This window comes from Nerophis ophidion, linkage group LG12, assembly GCF_033978795.1.
Source record: "Nerophis ophidion isolate RoL-2023_Sa linkage group LG12, RoL_Noph_v1.0, whole genome shotgun sequence".
Lineage (NCBI taxonomy): Eukaryota > Metazoa > Chordata > Actinopteri > Syngnathiformes > Syngnathidae > Nerophis > Nerophis ophidion.
The window spans coordinates 17,938,538-17,956,130 of record NC_084622.1 but is presented as its reverse complement, the minus strand read 5'-3'; the positions used below and the strand labels follow the sequence as shown (position 1 = coordinate 17,956,130).

Sequence of the window (17,593 nt, the reverse complement as noted above, 5' to 3'; positions counted from 1 at the left end):
TGAACAGGCTGAATATTTTGAAGTTGGAACAGTTGGAATCAGATGAAAAATGTGGGAATATTGGAACTTTGAAGAGTGTCCCATTGATTAAATTGGAAATTTCAAAAAAGTGTGGGAATTTCGGGAAAATTGGGTATTTTTTTGGAAATAGTAAAAACAAGTTGAATGGTCTAAATGAGTTGAAATGGTTGGTCTTGATTTTTTTTCAAATCAGTTGAGAAATGTAGAATTGAGAAATGGGAATAAGGAATTCTTGGAATTACGGAAATAAAACAGAAATTTTTCCAGTTCAAAAAACAACTGTTTTTTGTCCCAATTAAGAGGAATGTTTTGACGGTGGAACGGTTGAAGTGAGTTAAAAAATGTGAAAGGAGTAGTTGCTAGAAAAAAGGGTGGAAATAGGGCTTTGGAAAAGCAGGAATTCTGGAAATTCCTGGATTTTCTTTTGGAACTTGGAAAAAGTGTAGTTTGAATATCCAGGATAGTGCAATGTGTTGAAGGTGGAATGGTATGAATAACTTGAAAAATGAGGAAATGATGAACGTTTGAAAAATGGCCAATTCATTTTGAATGGGAAAAATGTCCGGGAAAACCCGCAATTCTGGGAAATCTGGGATTTTTTTTTTTAGATTTGTTGAAGTAGAGCACACAATTCCTGCACAGGCTGAATATTTTGAAGTTGGAACAGTGGGAATCAGATGAAAAATGTGGGAATATTGGAACTTTGAAGAATGTCCCATTGATTTAAATGGACATTTCCAAAAAGTGTATGAATTCCAGGAGAAGTGGGAATTTTTTTTGAAATAGTAAAAAAAAGTTGAATGGTCTAAATGAGTTGAAAAGGTTGGTGTTGAATTTTTTTCAAATCAGTTGAGAAATGTAGAAATAGAAACATATTGATTTGAGAAATGGTAAACGGAATTCCTGGAATTATGAAAAGAACAGGAAGTTTTTCCAGTTCAAAAAACAACTTTGTTTTTTTGTCCCAATTAAGAGGAAAGTTTTGACGGTGGAACGGTTGAAGTGAGTTAAAAAATGTGAAAGGAGTAGTAGCCAGAAAAAAGGGTGGAAATAGGGTTTTGGAAAAGCAGGAATTCTGGAAATTCCTGGATTTTCTTTTGGAACTTGGAAAAAGTGTAGTTTGAATATCCAGGATAGTGCAATGTGTTGAAGGTGGAATTGTAAGAATAGGTTGAAAAATGGGGAAATGGTGAAAGTTTGAAAAATGGCCAATTCATTTTGAATGGGAAAAATGTCCGGGAAAACCAGCAATTCTGGGAAATCTGGGAATTTTTTTTTAGATTTGTTGAAGGAGAGCACACAATTCCTGAACAGGCTGAATATTTTTGAAGTTGGAACAGTTGGAATCGGATGGAAAATGTGGGAATATTGGAACTTTGAAGAATGTCCCATTGATTTAAATGGAAATTTCCAAAAAGTGTGTGAATTCCGGGAAAATTGGGTATTTTTTTGGAAATAGTAAAAAAAAGTTGAATGGTCTAAATGAGTTGAAATGGTTGGTCTTGATTTTTTTTCAAATCAGTTAAAAAATGTAGAATTAGTAACATATTGAATTGAGAAATGGTATTACGGAATTCCTGGAATTACGAAAATAAAACAGGAATATTTCCAGTTCAAAAAACAACTGTTTTATTGTCCCAATTAAGAGGAATATTTTGACGGTGAAACGATTGAAGTGAGTTATAAAATGTGAAAGGAGTAGTAGCCAGAAAAAAGGGTGGAAATAGGGCTTTGGAAAAGCAGGAATTCAGAAAATTCCTGGATTTTCTTTTGGAACTTGGAAACCGTGTAGTTTGAATATACAGGATAGTGCAATGTGTTGAAGGTGGAATTGTATGAATAGCTTGAAAAATGGGGAAATGGTGAACGTTTGAAAAATGGCCAATTCATTTTGAATGGGAAAAATGTCCGGGAAAACCCGCAATTCTGGGAAATCTGGGATTTTTTTTTATAGATTTGTTGAAGTAGAGCACACAATTTCTGAACAGGCTGAATATTTTGAAGTTGGAACAGTTGGAATCAGATGGAAAATGTGGGAATACTGGAACTTTGAAGAATGTCCCATTGATTTAAATGGAAATTTCCAAAAAGTGTGTGAATTCCGTGAAAAGTGGGTATTTTTTTGAAATGGTAAAAAAAAGTTGAAAGGTCTGAATGATTTGAAATGGTTGGTGTTGAATTTTTTTCAAATCAGTTGAAAAATGGTAAATGGTAAATGGTAAATGGGTTGTACTTGTATAGTAGAACTAGTAACATATTGAATTGAGAAATGGTATCACGGAATTCCTGGAATTATGAAAAAAAAACAGGAATTTTTCCAGTTCAAAAAAAGACTTTGTTTTTTTTGTCCCAATTAAGAGGAATGTTTTGACGGCGGAACGGTTGAAGTGAGTTGAAAAATGTGGAAGGAGTAGTAGCCAGAAAAAAGGTGGAAATAGGGCTTTGGAAAACCAGGAATTCTGAAAATTCCAGGAATTGTTTTTGAACTTGGAAAACGTGTAGTTTTAATTTCCAGGATGGTGCAATGTGTTGAAGGTGGAATGGTTTGAATAGCTTGAAAAATGGGGAAATGGTGAAAGTTTGAAAAATGGCCAATTCATTTTGAATGGGAAAAATGTCCGGGAAAACCCGCAATTCTGGGAAATCTGGGAATTTTTTTTTTTAGTTTTGTTGAAGTAGAGCACACAATTCCTGAACAGGCTGAATATTTTGAAGTTGGAACAGTTGGAATCAGATGGAAAATGTGGGAATATTGGAACTTTGAAGAATGTCCCATTGATTTAAATGGGAATTTCCAAAAAGTGTGGGAATTTTGGGAAAAGCGGGTATTATTTTGGAAAATGGTAAAAAAAAACAACTTGAATTGTCTGAATGAGTTGAAAAGGTTGGTGTTGATTTTTTTCAAATACGTTGAGAAATGTAGAAGTAGTAACATTGTGAATTGAGAAATGGTATTACTGAATTCCTGGAATTACGAGAAAAAACAGGAATTTTGGGAAATCTTCAATTTATTTTTAGATTTGTTGAAGTAGAGCACACAATTCCTGAACAGGCTGAATATTTTGAAGTTGGAACAGTTGGAATCAGATGGAAAATGTGGGAATATTGGAGCTTTGAAGAATGTCCCATTGATTTAAATGGACATTTCCTAAAAGTGTGTGAATTCCGGGAAAGTTGGGTATTTTTTTTGAAATAGTAAAAAAAAGTTGAATGGTCTAAATGAGTTGAAATGGTTGGTCTTGAATTTTTTTCAAATCAGTTAAGAAATGTAGAATTAGTAATATATTGAATTGAGAAATGGTATTACTGAAATCCTGGAATTACAAGAAAAACAGGAATTTTTCCAGTTCAAAAAACAACTTTATTTTCTTTTTTTTTTTCCAATTAAGAGGAATGTTTTGACGGTGGAATGGTTGAAGTGAGTTAAAAAATGTGGAAGGAATAGTAGCCAGAAAAAAAAAGGTGGAAATAGGGCTTTAGAAAACCAGGAATTCGGAAAATTCCTGGATTTTCTTTTGGAACTTGGAAAACATGTAGTTTGAATATCCAGGATAGTGCAATGTGTTGAAGGTGGGATGGTATGAATAGCTTGAAAAATGGGGAAATGCTGAACGTTTGAAAAACGGACAATTTATCTTGAATGGGAAAAATATCCGCAATTCTGGGAAATCTGGGAATTTTTTTTTAGATTTGTTGAAGTAGAGCACGGCTTCACGGTGGCAGAGGGGTTAGTGCGTCTGCCTCACAATACGAAGGTCCTGCAGTCCTGGGTTCAAATCCAGGCTCAGGATCTTTCTGTGTGGAGTTTGCATGTTCTCCCCGTGAATGCGTGGGTTCCCTCCGGGTACTCCGGCTTCCTCCCACTTCCAAAGACATGCACCTGGGGCTAGGTTGATTGGCAACACTAAAATGGTCCCTAGTGTGTGAATGTGAGTGTGAATGTTGTCTGTCTATCTGTGTTGGCCCTGCGATGAGGTGGCGACTTGTCCAGGGTGTACCCCGCCTTCCGCCCGATTGTAGCTGAGATAGGCGCCAGCGCCCCCCGCGACCCCAAAAGGGAATAAGCGGTAGAAAATGGATGGATGGATGAAGTAGAGCACACAATTCCTGAACAGGCTGAATATTTTGAAGTTGGAACAGTTGGAATCAGATGAAAAATGTGGGAATATTGGAACTTTGAAGAGTGTCCCATTGATTAAATTGGAAATTTCAAAAAAGTGTGGGAACTTCGGGAAAATTGGGTATTTTTTTGGAAATAGTAAAAACAAGTTGAATGGTCTAAATGAGTTGAAATGGTTGGTCTTGATTTTTTTTCAAATCAGTTGAGAAATGTAGAATTGAGAAATGGGAATAAGGAATTCTTGGAATTACGGAAATAAAACAGGAATTTTTCCAGTTCAAAAAACAACTGTTTTTTGTCCCAATTAAGAGGAATGTTTTGACGGTGGAACGGTTGAAGTGAGTTAAAAAATGTGAAAGGAGTAGTTGCTAAAAAAAAGGGTGGAAATAGGGCTTTGGAAAAGCAGGAATTCTGGAAATTCCTGGATTTTCTTTTGGAACTTGGAAAAAGTGTAGTTTGAATATCCAGGATAGTGCAATGTGTTGAAGGTGGAATGGTATGAATAACTTGAAAAATGAGGAAATGATGAACGTTTGAAAAATGGCCAATTCATTTTGAATGGGAAAAATGTCCGGGAAAACCCGCAATTCTGGGAAATCTGGGATTTTTTTTTTTAGATTTGTTGAAGTAGAGCACACAATTCCTGCACAGGCTGAATATTTTGAAGTTGGAACAGTGGGAATCAGATGAAAAATGTGGGAATATTGGAACTTTGAAGAATGTCCCATTGATTTAAATGGACATTTCCAAAAAGTGTATGAATTCCAGGAGAAGTGGGAATTTTTTTTGAAATAGTAAAAAAAAGTTGAATGATCTAAATGAGTTGAAAAGGTTGGTGTTGATTTTTTTTCAAATCAGTTGAGAAATATAGAAATAGAAACATATTGATTTGAGAAATGGTAAACGGAATTCCTGGAATTATGAAAAGAACAGGAAGTTTTTCCAGTTAAAAAAAAAACTTTGTTTTTTTGTCCCAATTAAGAGGAAAGTTTTGACGGTGGAACGGTTGAAGTGAGTTAAAAAATGTGAAAGGAGTAGTAGCCAGAAAAAAGGATGGAAATAGGGTTTTGGAAAAGCAGGAATTCTGGAAATTCCTGGATTTTCTTTTGGACCTTGGAAAAAGTGTAGTTTGAATATCCAGGATAGTGCAATGTGTTGAAGGTGGAATTGTAAGAATAGGTTGAAAAATGGGGAAATGGTGAAAGTTTGAAAAATGGCCAATTCATTTTGAATGGGAAAAATGTCCGGGAAAACCCGCAATTCTGGGAAATCTGGGAATTTTTTTTTTTAGATTTGTTGAAGTAGAGCACACAATTCCTGAACAGGCTGAATATTTTGAAGTTGGAACAGTTGGAATCAGATGGAAAATGTGGGAATATTGGAACTTTGAAGAATGTCCCATTGATTTAAATGGAAATTTCCAAAAAGTGTGGGAATTTTGGGAAAAGCGGGTATTATTTTGGAAAATGGTAAAAAAAAACAACTTGAATTGTCTGAATGAGTTGAAAAGGTTGGTGTTGGTTTTTTTCAAATACGTTGAGAAATGTAGAAGTAGTAACATTGTGAATTGAGAAATGGTATTACTGAATTCCTGGAATTACGAGAAAAAACAGGAATTTTGGGAAATCTTCAATTTATTTTTAGATTTGTTGAAGTAGAGCACACAATTCCTGAACAGGCTGAATATTTTGAAGTTGGAACAGTTGGAATCAGATGGAAAATGTGGGAATATTGGAGCTTTGAAGAATGTCCCATTGATTTAAATGGACATTTCCTAAAAGTGTGTGAATTCCGGGAAAGTTGGGTATTTTTTTTGAAATAGTAAAAAAAAGTTGAATGGTCTAAATGAGTTGAAATGGTTGGTTTTGAATTTTTTTCAAATCAGTTAAGAAATGTAGAATTAGTAATATATTGAATTGAGAAATGGTATTACTGAAATCCTGGAATTACAAGAAAAACAGGAATTTTTCCAGTTCAAAAAACAACTTTATTTTCTTTTTTTTTTTCCAATTAAGAGGAATGTTTTGACGGTGGAATGGTTGAAGTGAGTTGAAAAATGTGGAAGGAATAGTAGCCAGAAAAAAAAAGGTGGAAATAGGGCTTTAGAAAACCAGGAATTCGGAAAATTCCTGGATTTTCTTTTGGAACTTGGAAAACATGTAGTTTGAATATCCAGGATAGTGCAATGTGTTGAAGGTGGGATGGTATGAATAGCTTGAAAAATGGGGAAATGCTGAACGTTTGAAAAACGGACAATTTATCTTGAATGGGAAAAATATCCGCAATTCTGGGAAATCTGGGAATTTTTTTTTAGATTTGTTGAAGTAGAGCACACAATTCCTGAACAGGCTGAATATTTTGAAGTTGGAACAGTTGGAATCAGATGAAAAATGTGGGAATATTGGAACTTTGAAGAGTGTCCCATTGATTAAATTGGAAATTTCAAAAAAGTGTGGGAACTTCGGGAAAATTGGGTATTTTTTTGGAAATAGTAAAAACAAGTTGAATGGTCTAAATGAGTTGAAATGGTTGGTCTTGATTTTTTTTCAAATCAGTTGAGAAATGTAGAATTGAGAAATGGGAATAAGGAATTCTTGGAATTACGGAAATAAAACAGAAATTTTTCCAGTTCAAAAAACAACTGTTTTTTGTCCCAATTAAGAGGAATGTTTTGACGGTGGAACGGTTGAAGTGAGTTAAAAAATGTGAAAGGAGTAGTTGCTAGAAAAAAGGGTGGAAATAGGGCTTTGGAAAAGCAGGAATTCTGGAAATTCCTGGATTTTCTTTTGGAACTTGGAAAAAGTGTAGTTTGAATATCCAGGATAGTGCAATGTGTTGAAGGTGGAATGGTATGAATAACTTGAAAAATGAGGAAATGATGAACGTTTGAAAAATGGCCAATTCATTTTGAATGGGAAAAATGTCCGGGAAAACCCGCAATTCTGGGAAATCTGGGATTTTTTTTTAGATTTGTTGAAGGAGAGCACACAATTCCTGAACAGGCTGAATATTTTTGAAGTTGGAACAGTTGGAATCGGATGGAAAATGTGGGAATATTGGAACTTTGAAGAATGTCCCATTGATTTAAATGGAAATTTCCAAAAAGTGTGTGAATTCTGGGAAAATTGGGTATTTTTTTGGAAATAGTAAAAAAAAGTTGAATGGTCTAAATGAGTTGAAATGGTTGGTCTTGATTTTTTTTCAAATCAGTTAAAAAATGTAGAATTAGTAACATATTGAATTGAGAAATAGTATTACGGAATTCCTGGAATTACGAAAATAAAACAGGAATATTTCCAGTTCAAAAAACAACTGTTTTATTGTCCCAATTAAGAGGAATATTTTGACGGTGAAACGATTGAAGTGAGTTATAAAATGTGAAAGGAGTAGTAGCCAGAAAAAAGGGTGGAAATAGGGCTTTGGAAAAGCAGGAATTCAGAAAATTCCTGGATTTTCTTTTGGAACTTGGAAACCGTGTAGTTTGAATATACAGGATAGTGCAATGTGTTGAAGGTGGAATTGTATGAATAGCTTGAAAAATGGGGAAATGGTGAAAGTTTGAAAAATGGCCAATTCATTTTGAATGGGAAAAATGTCCGGGAAAACCCGCAATTCTGGGAAATCTGGGAATTTTTTTTATATATTTGTTGAAGTAGAGCACACAATTTCTGAACAGGCTGAATATTTTGAAGTTGGAACAGTTGGAATCAGATGGAAAATGTGGGAATATTGGAACTTTGAAGAATGTCCCATTGATTTAAATGGAAATTTCCAAAGAGTGTGTGAATTCCGTGAAAAGTGGGTATTTTTTTGAAATGGTAAAAAAAAGTTGAAAGGTCTGAATGATTTGAAATGGTTGGTGTTGAATTTTTTTCAAATCAGTTGAAAAATGGTAAATGGTAAATGGTAAATGGGTTTTACTTGTATAGTAGAACTAGTAACATATTGAATTGAGAAATGGTATCACGGAATTCCTGGAATTATGAAAAAAAAACAGGAATTTTTCCAGTTCAAAAAACAACTTCGTTTTTTTTGTCCCAATTAAAAGGAATGTTTTGACGGCGGAACGGTTGAAGTGAGTAGAAAAATGTGGAAGGAGTAGTAGCCAGAAAAAAGGTGGAAATAGGGCTTTGGAAAACCAGGAATTCTGAAAATTCCAGGAATTGTTTTTGAACTTGGAAAACGTGTAGTTTTAATTTCCAGGATGGTGCAATGTGTTGAAGGTGGAATGGTTTGAATAGCTTGAAAAATTGGGAAATGGTGAAAGTTTGAAAAATGGCCAATTCATTTTGAATGGGAAAAATGTCCGGGAAAACCCGCAATTCTGGGAAATCTGGGAATTTTTTTTTTTAGATTTGTTGAAGTAGAGCACACAATTCCTGAACAGGCTGAATATTTTGAAGTTGGAACAGTTGGAATCAGATGGAAAATGTGGGAATATTGGAACTTTGAAGAATGTCCCATTGATTTAAATGGAAATTAAACTGTGGGAATTTCGGGAAAAGGGAGTATTTTTTTTGAAAATGTTAAAAAAAAGTTGAATGGTGTAAATGAGTTGAAACGCTTGGTGTTGAATTTTTTTCAAATTAGTTGAGAAATGTAGAATTAGAAACATATTGAATTGAGAAATGGTATCACGGAATTCCTGGAATTACGAAAAGAACAGGAAGAGTTTCCAGTTCAAAAAACAACTTTGTTTTTTTGTCCCAATTAAGAGGAATGTTTTGACGGTAGAACGGTTGAAGTGAGTTAAAAAATGTGGAAGGAGTAGTTGCCAGAAAAAAGGGTGGAAATAGGGCCTTGGAAACCAGGAATTCTGGAAATTCCTGGATTGTTTTTTAACCTGGAAAAGGTGAATTTCCAGGATGGTGCAATGTGTTGAAGGTGGAATGGTTTGAATAGCTTGAAAAATGGGGAAATGATGAACGTTTGAAAAATGGCCAATTCATTTTGAATAGGAAAAATGTTCGGGAAAACCGGGAATTCTGGGATTTTTTTTTTTAGATTTGTTGAAGTAGAGCACACAATTCCTGAACAGGCTGAATATTTTTGAAGTTGGAACAGTTGGAATCGGATGGAAAATGTGGGAATATTGGAACTTTGAAGAATGTCCCATTGATTTAAATGGAAATTTCCAAAAAGTGTGTGAATTCCGGGAAAATTGGGTATTTTTTTGGAAATAGTAAAAAAAAGTTGAATGGTCTAAATGAGTTGAAATGGTTGTTCTTGATTTTTTTTCAAATCAGTTAAAAAATGTAGAATTAGTAACATATTGAATTGAGAAATAGTATTACGGAATTCCTGGAATTACGAAAATAAAACAGGAATATTTCCAGTTCAAAAAACAACTGTTTTATTGTCCCAATTAAGAGGAATATTTTGACGGTGAAACGATTGAAGTGAGTTATAAAATGTGAAAGGAGTAGTAGCCAGAAAAAAGGGTGGAAATAGGGCTTTGGAAAAGCAGGAATTCAGAAAATTCCTGGATTTTCTTTTGGAACTTGGAAACCGTGTAGTTTGAATATACAGGATAGTGCAATGTGTTGAAGGTGGAATTGTATGAATAGCTTGAAAAATGGGGAAATGGTGAAAGTTTGAAAAATGGCCAATTCATTTTGAATGGGAAAAATGTCCGGGAAAACCCGCAATTCTGGGAAATCTGGGAATTTTTTTTATATATTTGTTGAAGTAGAGCACACAATTTCTGAACAGGCTGAATATTTTGAAGTTGGAACAGTTGGAATCAGATGGAAAATGTGGGAATATTGGAACTTTGAAGAATGTCCCATTGATTTAAATGGAAATTTCCAAAGAGTGTGTGAATTCCGTGAAAAGTGGGTATTTTTTTGAAATGGTAAAAAAAAGTTGAAAGGTCTGAATGATTTGAAATGGTTGGTGTTGAATTTTTTTCAAATCAGTTGAAAAATGGTAAATGGTAAATGGTAAATGGGTTTTACTTGTATAGTAGAACTAGTAACATATTGAATTGAGAAATGATATCACGGAATTCCTGGAATTATGAAAAAAAAACAGGAATTTTTCCAGTTCAAAAAACAACTTCGTTTTTTTTGTCCCAATTAAAAGGAATGTTTTGACGGCGGAACGGTTGAAGTGAGTAGAAAAATGTGGAAGGAGTAGTAGCCAGAAAAAAGGTGGAAATAGGGCTTTGGAAAACCAGGAATTCTGAAAATTCCAGGAATTGTTTTTGAACTTGGAAAACGTGTAGTTTTAATTTCCAGGATGGTGCAATGTGTTGAAGGTGGAATGGTTTGAATAGCTTGAAAAATTGGGAAATGGTGAAAGTTTGAAAAATGGCCAATTCATTTTGAATGGGAAAAATGTCCGGGAAAACCCGCAATTCTGGGAAATCTGGGAATTTTTTTTTTTAGATTTGTTGAAGTAGAGCACACAATTCCTGAACAGGCTGAATATTTTGAAGTTGGAACAGTTGGAATCAGATGGAAAATGTGGGAATATTGGAACTTTGAAGAATGTCCCATTGATTTAAATGGAAATTAAACTGTGGGAATTTCGGGAAAAGGGAGTATTTTTTTTGAAAATGTTAAAAAAAAGTTGAATGGTGTAAATGAGTTGAAACGCTTGGTGTTGAATTTTTTTCAAATTAGTTGAGAAATGTAGAATTAGAAACATATTGAATTGAGAAATGGTATCACGGAATTCCTGGAATTACGAAAAGAACAGGAAGAGTTTCCAGTTCAAAAAACAACTTTGTTTTTTTGTCCCAATTAAGAGGAATGTTTTGACGGTAGAACGGTTGAAGTGAGTTAAAAAATGTGGAAGGAGTAGTTGCCAGAAAAAAGGGTGGAAATAGGGCCTTGGAAACCAGGAATTCTGGAAATTCCTGGATTGTTTTTTAACCTGGAAAAGGTGAATTTCCAGGATGGTGCAATGTGTTGAAGGTGGAATGGTTTGAATAGCTTGAAAAATGGGGAAATGATGAACGTTTGAAAAATGGCCAATTCATTTTGAATAGGAAAAATGTTCGGGAAAACCGGGAATTCTGGGATTTTTTTTTTTAGATTTGTTGAAGTAGAGCACACAATTCCTGAACAGGCTGAATATTTTGAAGTTGGAACAGTTGGATTCAGTTAAAAAATGTGGGAATTTAGGAACTTTGAATTATGCCTCATTGATTTAAATGGGAATTTCCAAAAAGTGATAGAATTTCGGGAAAAGTGGGTATTTTTTTTGGAAATGTTAAAAAAAAGTTGAATGGTGTAAATAAGTTGAAATGGTTGGTGTTGAATTTTTTTCAAATCAGTTGAGAAATGTAGAATTAGAAACATATTGAATTGAGAAATGGTATTATGGAATTCCTGGAATTACGAAAAGAAGAGGAATTTTTGCTAGTTCAAAAAACAACTTTGTTTTTTTGTCCCAATTAAGAGGAATGTTTTGACGGTGGAACGGTTGAAGTGAGTTAAAAAATGTGGAAGGAGTAGTTGCCAGAAAAAAGGGTGGAAATAGGGCTCTGGAAACCAGGAATTCTGGAAATTCCTGGATTTTTTTTAACCTGGAAAAAGTGAATTTCCAGGATGGTGCGAAGTGTTAAAGGTGGAATGGTTTGAATAGCTTGAAAAATTTGGAAATGGTGAAAGTTTGAAAAATGGCCCATTTATTTTGAATGGGAAAAATGTTCGGGAAAACCGGTAATTCTGGGATTTTTGGGAATAAGTCAAAGGGAAAGCCAGCGATTCCTGAACAGTTTGAAATTGGAACGTTTTGAATGGGATGAAAAATTTTGAAGGCAGAGCGCGCCAAAGAAGAATAAATAAATGAATTTTGGTGTAGAAAAACCATGTGTGGATGTTTTGGAGCATTCACACAATAAATAACATTTTGAACTGGAATGGTGTGGAATGTGCTCCTCACAGCTGCTGCAACACAAAACATAAAACTAGTGTAGGTTCCCAATAGTCAGACATGTGATTTGAACTTAATGAAAAAGACTGAAAATAAGCCGGGGGGGTCCAGGGCGGTGCCCTGCTGGGGGGGACTAGTTGGATTTATAGCATGAAATAACAAATATCTTGCGGTCACATTGTTTATGTTTCAAAATGTCAGCCACTGTCTTGTTGTGAAACACCAATGAAAATGAAAAGTAGTGTTTAGACAACACTGGAGCACGAGTCATCACATCTTCCATGGCCAGAGCAGTTTTGATTTGGGCTTACATGCTAAACAACTCAAATGAACTTTGAATACACGCTGGGAGAAACCGATGGGAGCAAGAAGGGCAGGCAGGGCAAAGAAACAGACAACTGACAAACTTGATTAAAATAACTAAATACAAAAACTGTCCTGTTGTGTAAATGGTAAATAAAAAGAGAATACAATTGCAAATCCTTTTTAACTTATATTCAATTGAATAGAATGCAAAGACAAGATATTCAACGTTTTTTATTATTTTGCAAATATTAACTAATTTGGAATTTGATGCCAGCAACATGTTTCAAAAAAGCTGGCACAAGTTGCAAAAAAGACTGAGAAAGTTGAGGAATGCTCATCAAACACTTATTTGGAACACCCCACAGGTGTGCAGGCTAATTGGGAACAGGTGGGTGCCATGATTGCTATAAAAGTAGCTTCCATGAAATGCTCACTCATTCACAAACAAGGACGATGCAAGGGTCACCCCTTTGTCAACAAATGCCTGAGCAAATTGACGATCAGTTTAACAACAACATTTCTCAACGAGCTATTGCAAGGAATTTAGGGATTTCACCATCTACTTGTCAGGCTTGCCCCTGACAGTTTGTTTGTGTTCTAGTTTTTTCCTCCGTGTGTGTAGTATTTCCTGTCAGCGCTCTTATTTTGTTGGTTTTCTGTCTTTCTCCCTGAGCGCTGTGTCCCCTCAGCTGCGGCTGATTGGCACCTGGCCACACCTGGTGTCAATCAGCCCGCTCCTATTTTTACCTGCTTTTGTCCTCCAGTCAGTGCTGGATTATTGTCGCTTCTGTATTGTCGCTCTTGTCGTGTGGTGTGGTGTCGTGTCGATGTCACCACTACCTGTCAATGTCATTAATGCTTTTCGTAGAACCTGCAGCTGTTTGCAGTGTGCTGTCTTTTTGTTGCTAGTTCCTGTTTGCTGGATCCTGTTTCTCGTTTTCCAGTTTGGCTGTTCCTAGTTCCTGGTTTGTGTTTTTTCATTTGTAAAGATTAAATCATGTTTTCCTGCACCCTGCCTGCCGTCTTCTTTGCATCTTGGGGTTCGCCAACAACACACTCTGACAGGACTGTCCGTAATATCATCAAAAGGTTCAGAGAATCTGGTGAAATCACTGCACGTAAGCGGCAAGGCTGAAAACCAACATTGAATACCCGTGACCTTTAATCCCTCAGGCGGTACTGCGTCAAAAAGCGACATCAGTGTGTAAAGGATATCACCACATGGGCTCAGGAACACTTCAGAAAACCACTGTCAGTCACTACAGTTGGACGCTTCATCTGTAAGTGCAAGTTAAAACTCTACTAAGTGGCCTAGTGGTTAGAGTGTCCACCCAGCCGTATCTCTTGTGTGTGACTGCCATCTACTGGTCACACTTATCATTATCACTTAGATGGGTAGGTCATGAGTTCAAAGTCGAGTCAAGTCATACCAAAGGCTATAAAAATGGGACCCATTACCTCCCTGCTTGGCACTCAGCATCAAGGGTTGGAATTTGGGGTTAAATCACCAAAAAATGATTCCAGGACGCGGCCACCGCTGCTGCCCACTGCTCCCCTCACCTCCCAGGGGGTGAACAAGGGGGTTGGTCAAATGCAGAGGACAAATTTCACCACACCTAGTGTGTGTGTGTGACAAGCATTGTTACTTTAACTTTACTTTTAACTTTACTATGCAAATCCAAAGCCATTTATCAACAACACCCAGAAACGCCGCCGGCTTCGCTGGGCCCGAGCTCATCCAAGATGGATTGATGCAAAGTGGAAAAATGTTCCGTGGGCTGACACGTCCACATTTAAAAAAATTCCACCTGAAAAGCTTAAAAAATGTGTCTCCTCAGTTCCCAAATCTTTAAAGAGTGTTGTTAAAAAGGAAAGGCCATGTAACACACTGGTAAAAATGCCCCTGTGAAAACTTTTTTACAACGTGTTGCTGCCATTAAATTCTAAGTTAATGATTATTTGCACAAAAAATAAAGTTTCTCAGTGTGAACATGAAATATATTTTCTTTGCAGTCTATTCAATTGAATATAAGTTGAAAAGGATCTGCAAATCATTGTATTCTCTTTTTATTTACCATTTACACAACGTGACAACTTCACTGCTTTTGGGTTTTGTATTTAACTTGTCACGTTATGTCTATTTAACAACAATCTTTAGGGAAAACAGCCCTCTCCCTCCAATCATGGAGTCATTGTGCACCACCAGGGCTTTGCAACGCCACGCAAACAATAACCCTCGATAATAAAATGCCCTCCGTGTCCAAATAAATCAGGCGATATTGTCAACACGGCCTCACGTGGGAGCTGCCCGTTATTTATTTGACGTAGAAAAAGAATAGCAGCAAATTGCCTTAACTAGCCAAGAGAAGCCATTTGCTGATTGAATGTTAAATGTGGTCAACGTAAGATGAATGAGTCACGAGCAACACCCTGGGCGACTGTGTGATGATCTGCTTAAAGCGTTCATCATTGCAAAAGACATTCTCTAATGCAGTGTTTTTCAATCTTTTCTGAGCCGAGGCACATTTTTTGCGTAGAAAAAAATCCAGAGGCACACCACCAGTGAAAATCATTAAACAACGAAACTCAGTTGACAGTAAAAAGTGGTTGTCGCAATTGTTGGATATGACTTTAAAGCATAAGCAAGCATGCATGACTATTGTCACGACTAGGACTCTGGTGTGGTTGTTTTCCCGAGATGCAAGTGAACTTGGACCGGACATGGCGTGAGGGTAGAGACTTTTTATTTTACACTATTACTACTAAAAAACAGGAACAAACAAAAAGCGCGCACAAAGGCGGAAGTACAAAACTGACGAAGGAAACAAAACTTGCACAATGGCATAAACTATGAACAAACAAAAAACTTACTTGGCATGGAACTGTAAACATGACATGAAGCAGAGTGGAGGTAGCATGGCATGACGTGGGTAAAGGTATCGAGGGTGATAGATGGTGGTAGAAGGTGGTAGACGGTGATGTTGCCAGAACGAAGAACAGAAACAGACAGGCTTAAATAGCAGTGACATGATCAGTGAAAACAGGTGTGCGAGTGCAAAACGTGAGACAGGTGCGTCACATGAGGACAAGGTGAAAACTAATGAGTTGCTATGGTAACAAAACAAAAAAGGAAGTGCAAAAACAGGAACTGGGTGTCCAAAAATCAGAACATGATCACACAGACATGACAATTATAGCTCTTGTCTCAAAGTAGGTGTACTGTCCCCACCTGTCACATCACACCCTGACTTATTTGGACTTTTTTGCTGATTTCCTGTGTGTAGTGTTTTACTTCTTGTCTTACACTCCTATTTTGATGGCTTTTTCTCTTTTTTTGGTATTTTCCTGTAGCAGTTTCATGTCTTCCTTTGAGCGATATTTCCCGCATCTACTTTGTTTTAGCAACAAAGAATATTTTATTTGTTTTTATCCTTCTTCATGGGGACATTGTTGATTGTCATGTCATGTTCGGATATAAATTGTGGACGCCTTCTTTCCTCCACAGTAAGTCTTTGCTGTCATCCAGCGTTCTGTTTTTGTTTACTTTGTAGCCAGTTCAGTTTTAGTTTTGTTCTGCATTCTACACTGACTTTTTGTTTATTTTGAGTTTAAGCATTAGACACATTTTTTACCTGCACACTGCCCACCGCTGTTTCCGACATCTACAAAGCAACTAGCTGCCACCTACTGATATGGGAAAGTATTACACGGTTACTCTGCCCAGCTCTAGACAGCACCGACATTCAACAACAAAACATCATTTGCAGACTATAATTACTGGCTTGCAAAAAATATTTCTAACCCAAATAGGTGAAATTAAATCATCTCCCTCGTCAAACCAGACTACCTCACAGCACACTTGAAAAACACTGCTCTAAGTCCTCACGCCTTCCCTAGGAACGCCCACTGGGTCGGAATTTTTTAGATTATCATGTGTAAGTTATCACACAACTCTTATGCTTAAAGGCTGTTGCTATGGCTATTATCAATTCTGCTGAAGTTGTACTTTTCTATCTGTGCAAAGCGAGTCGTCTCGTATCAGTGTTTGTTTCCAGTACCGGCCTGCTGACTGCCAAGGGCGAACATCGAGTGCCGTGACGCAGACAGAGCAGAGACAGGGCAATATCACGGGTGTCAGCACATTTGCATTTCATTAATAGTCTTATATTGTGTCTAACTGGGGCTGCTGGGATTACCCCCCCTTCCTTCAGCAGCAGCTTCAGTGATGTAACCAGGCACCTCCCAGATAAATAGAGCAACACATGGGCAGGATTTTAGAGCGTAGTTTGGATCTGCAACTAGAGTACAGCCCAATAACGTCTTTCCTTACTGAGCAAAATTTAATTCTGTCCCTGCAAGATTCATTGCTTCTTGTCTGTTTAATAGATGTCATCAATGTTTGAACCTGACAGAATAACAAGCAAAACAGGATTTAAACAACTTCAATTGAGGTAGTAGTCATAGCATAAAAACCTGGGCAATCATTTCTCTCCCCTCCTTGTCGCCATTCCAATAATACAAATGACTTGCATATTCATTATCCCGAACTTAACCTGGCAATTTGGAAATGATTATGTTGCGCTTGACAACATGCCTCCCACCTGTGTAATGTTCATTGCCCTGCGCGGCACACGTCAGCAGCTGGGCCATGGACGAGCCCACGGCCTTGGACGTGCTCCCCAGATCCTGAGCACACTTCTCCAACTGTGTGAATAGCGAGAAGCACAAAAAATACGACCAAACTGTGTGATTTAAAGGCTTATCAGTGCAACACGGGTTCACTGAATGATGATCGGCCTGACCGTTTCCCCGGGGAGAGGCTTGAGTTGGCTGTCAATGACAGACATCTTGGCGTCCTGCAGCTCGCATTTTAGTGTCTGGACCGTCTTGAGGGCCGAGTCGATCTCCAGAGGGCCGCACGCTTCATGGGCCTTGAAACAATGCACAGATGTAGCCGTCACTAGATGTTTTAAAGTGTGCCACGGTTCGGTATCAGTGGTGTGTCGTCAGGGCCAGCAAGACCTTCTCTGCTGGCCTAACATAACCAGAAATCATCATCATAATTTTCAAATTTACTTTCCCTAAATATGTAAAATCATTCATATTCTCTTCATGTCATACTATGCTCCTTCCAGTGCTGTTTTTAGCTTGGATTTTGCATCCAATCAGAATTCAGCTAGCTTATGTTGCCATGCTGTACAAAATCTGCCTTCAGAATCAACAATGTCTGGGCACTGTAAGTGAACAAGTACATACAGTTGA

General features: G+C 36.9%; 1 protein-coding gene across 1 annotated transcript in view; it reads right to left on the bottom strand.

Annotated features, from left to right (window-relative positions):
• Window positions 1–17,593, bottom strand: part of tln2b (talin 2b) — a 242,937-nt gene that overhangs the window by 84,765 nt on the left and 140,579 nt on the right. The window contains 2 exon segments of the mRNA XM_061918043.1: window positions 16,933–17,035; window positions 17,134–17,262. Of these exon segments, the coding sequence (XP_061774027.1) occupies window positions 16,933–17,035; window positions 17,134–17,262 (232 nt within the window).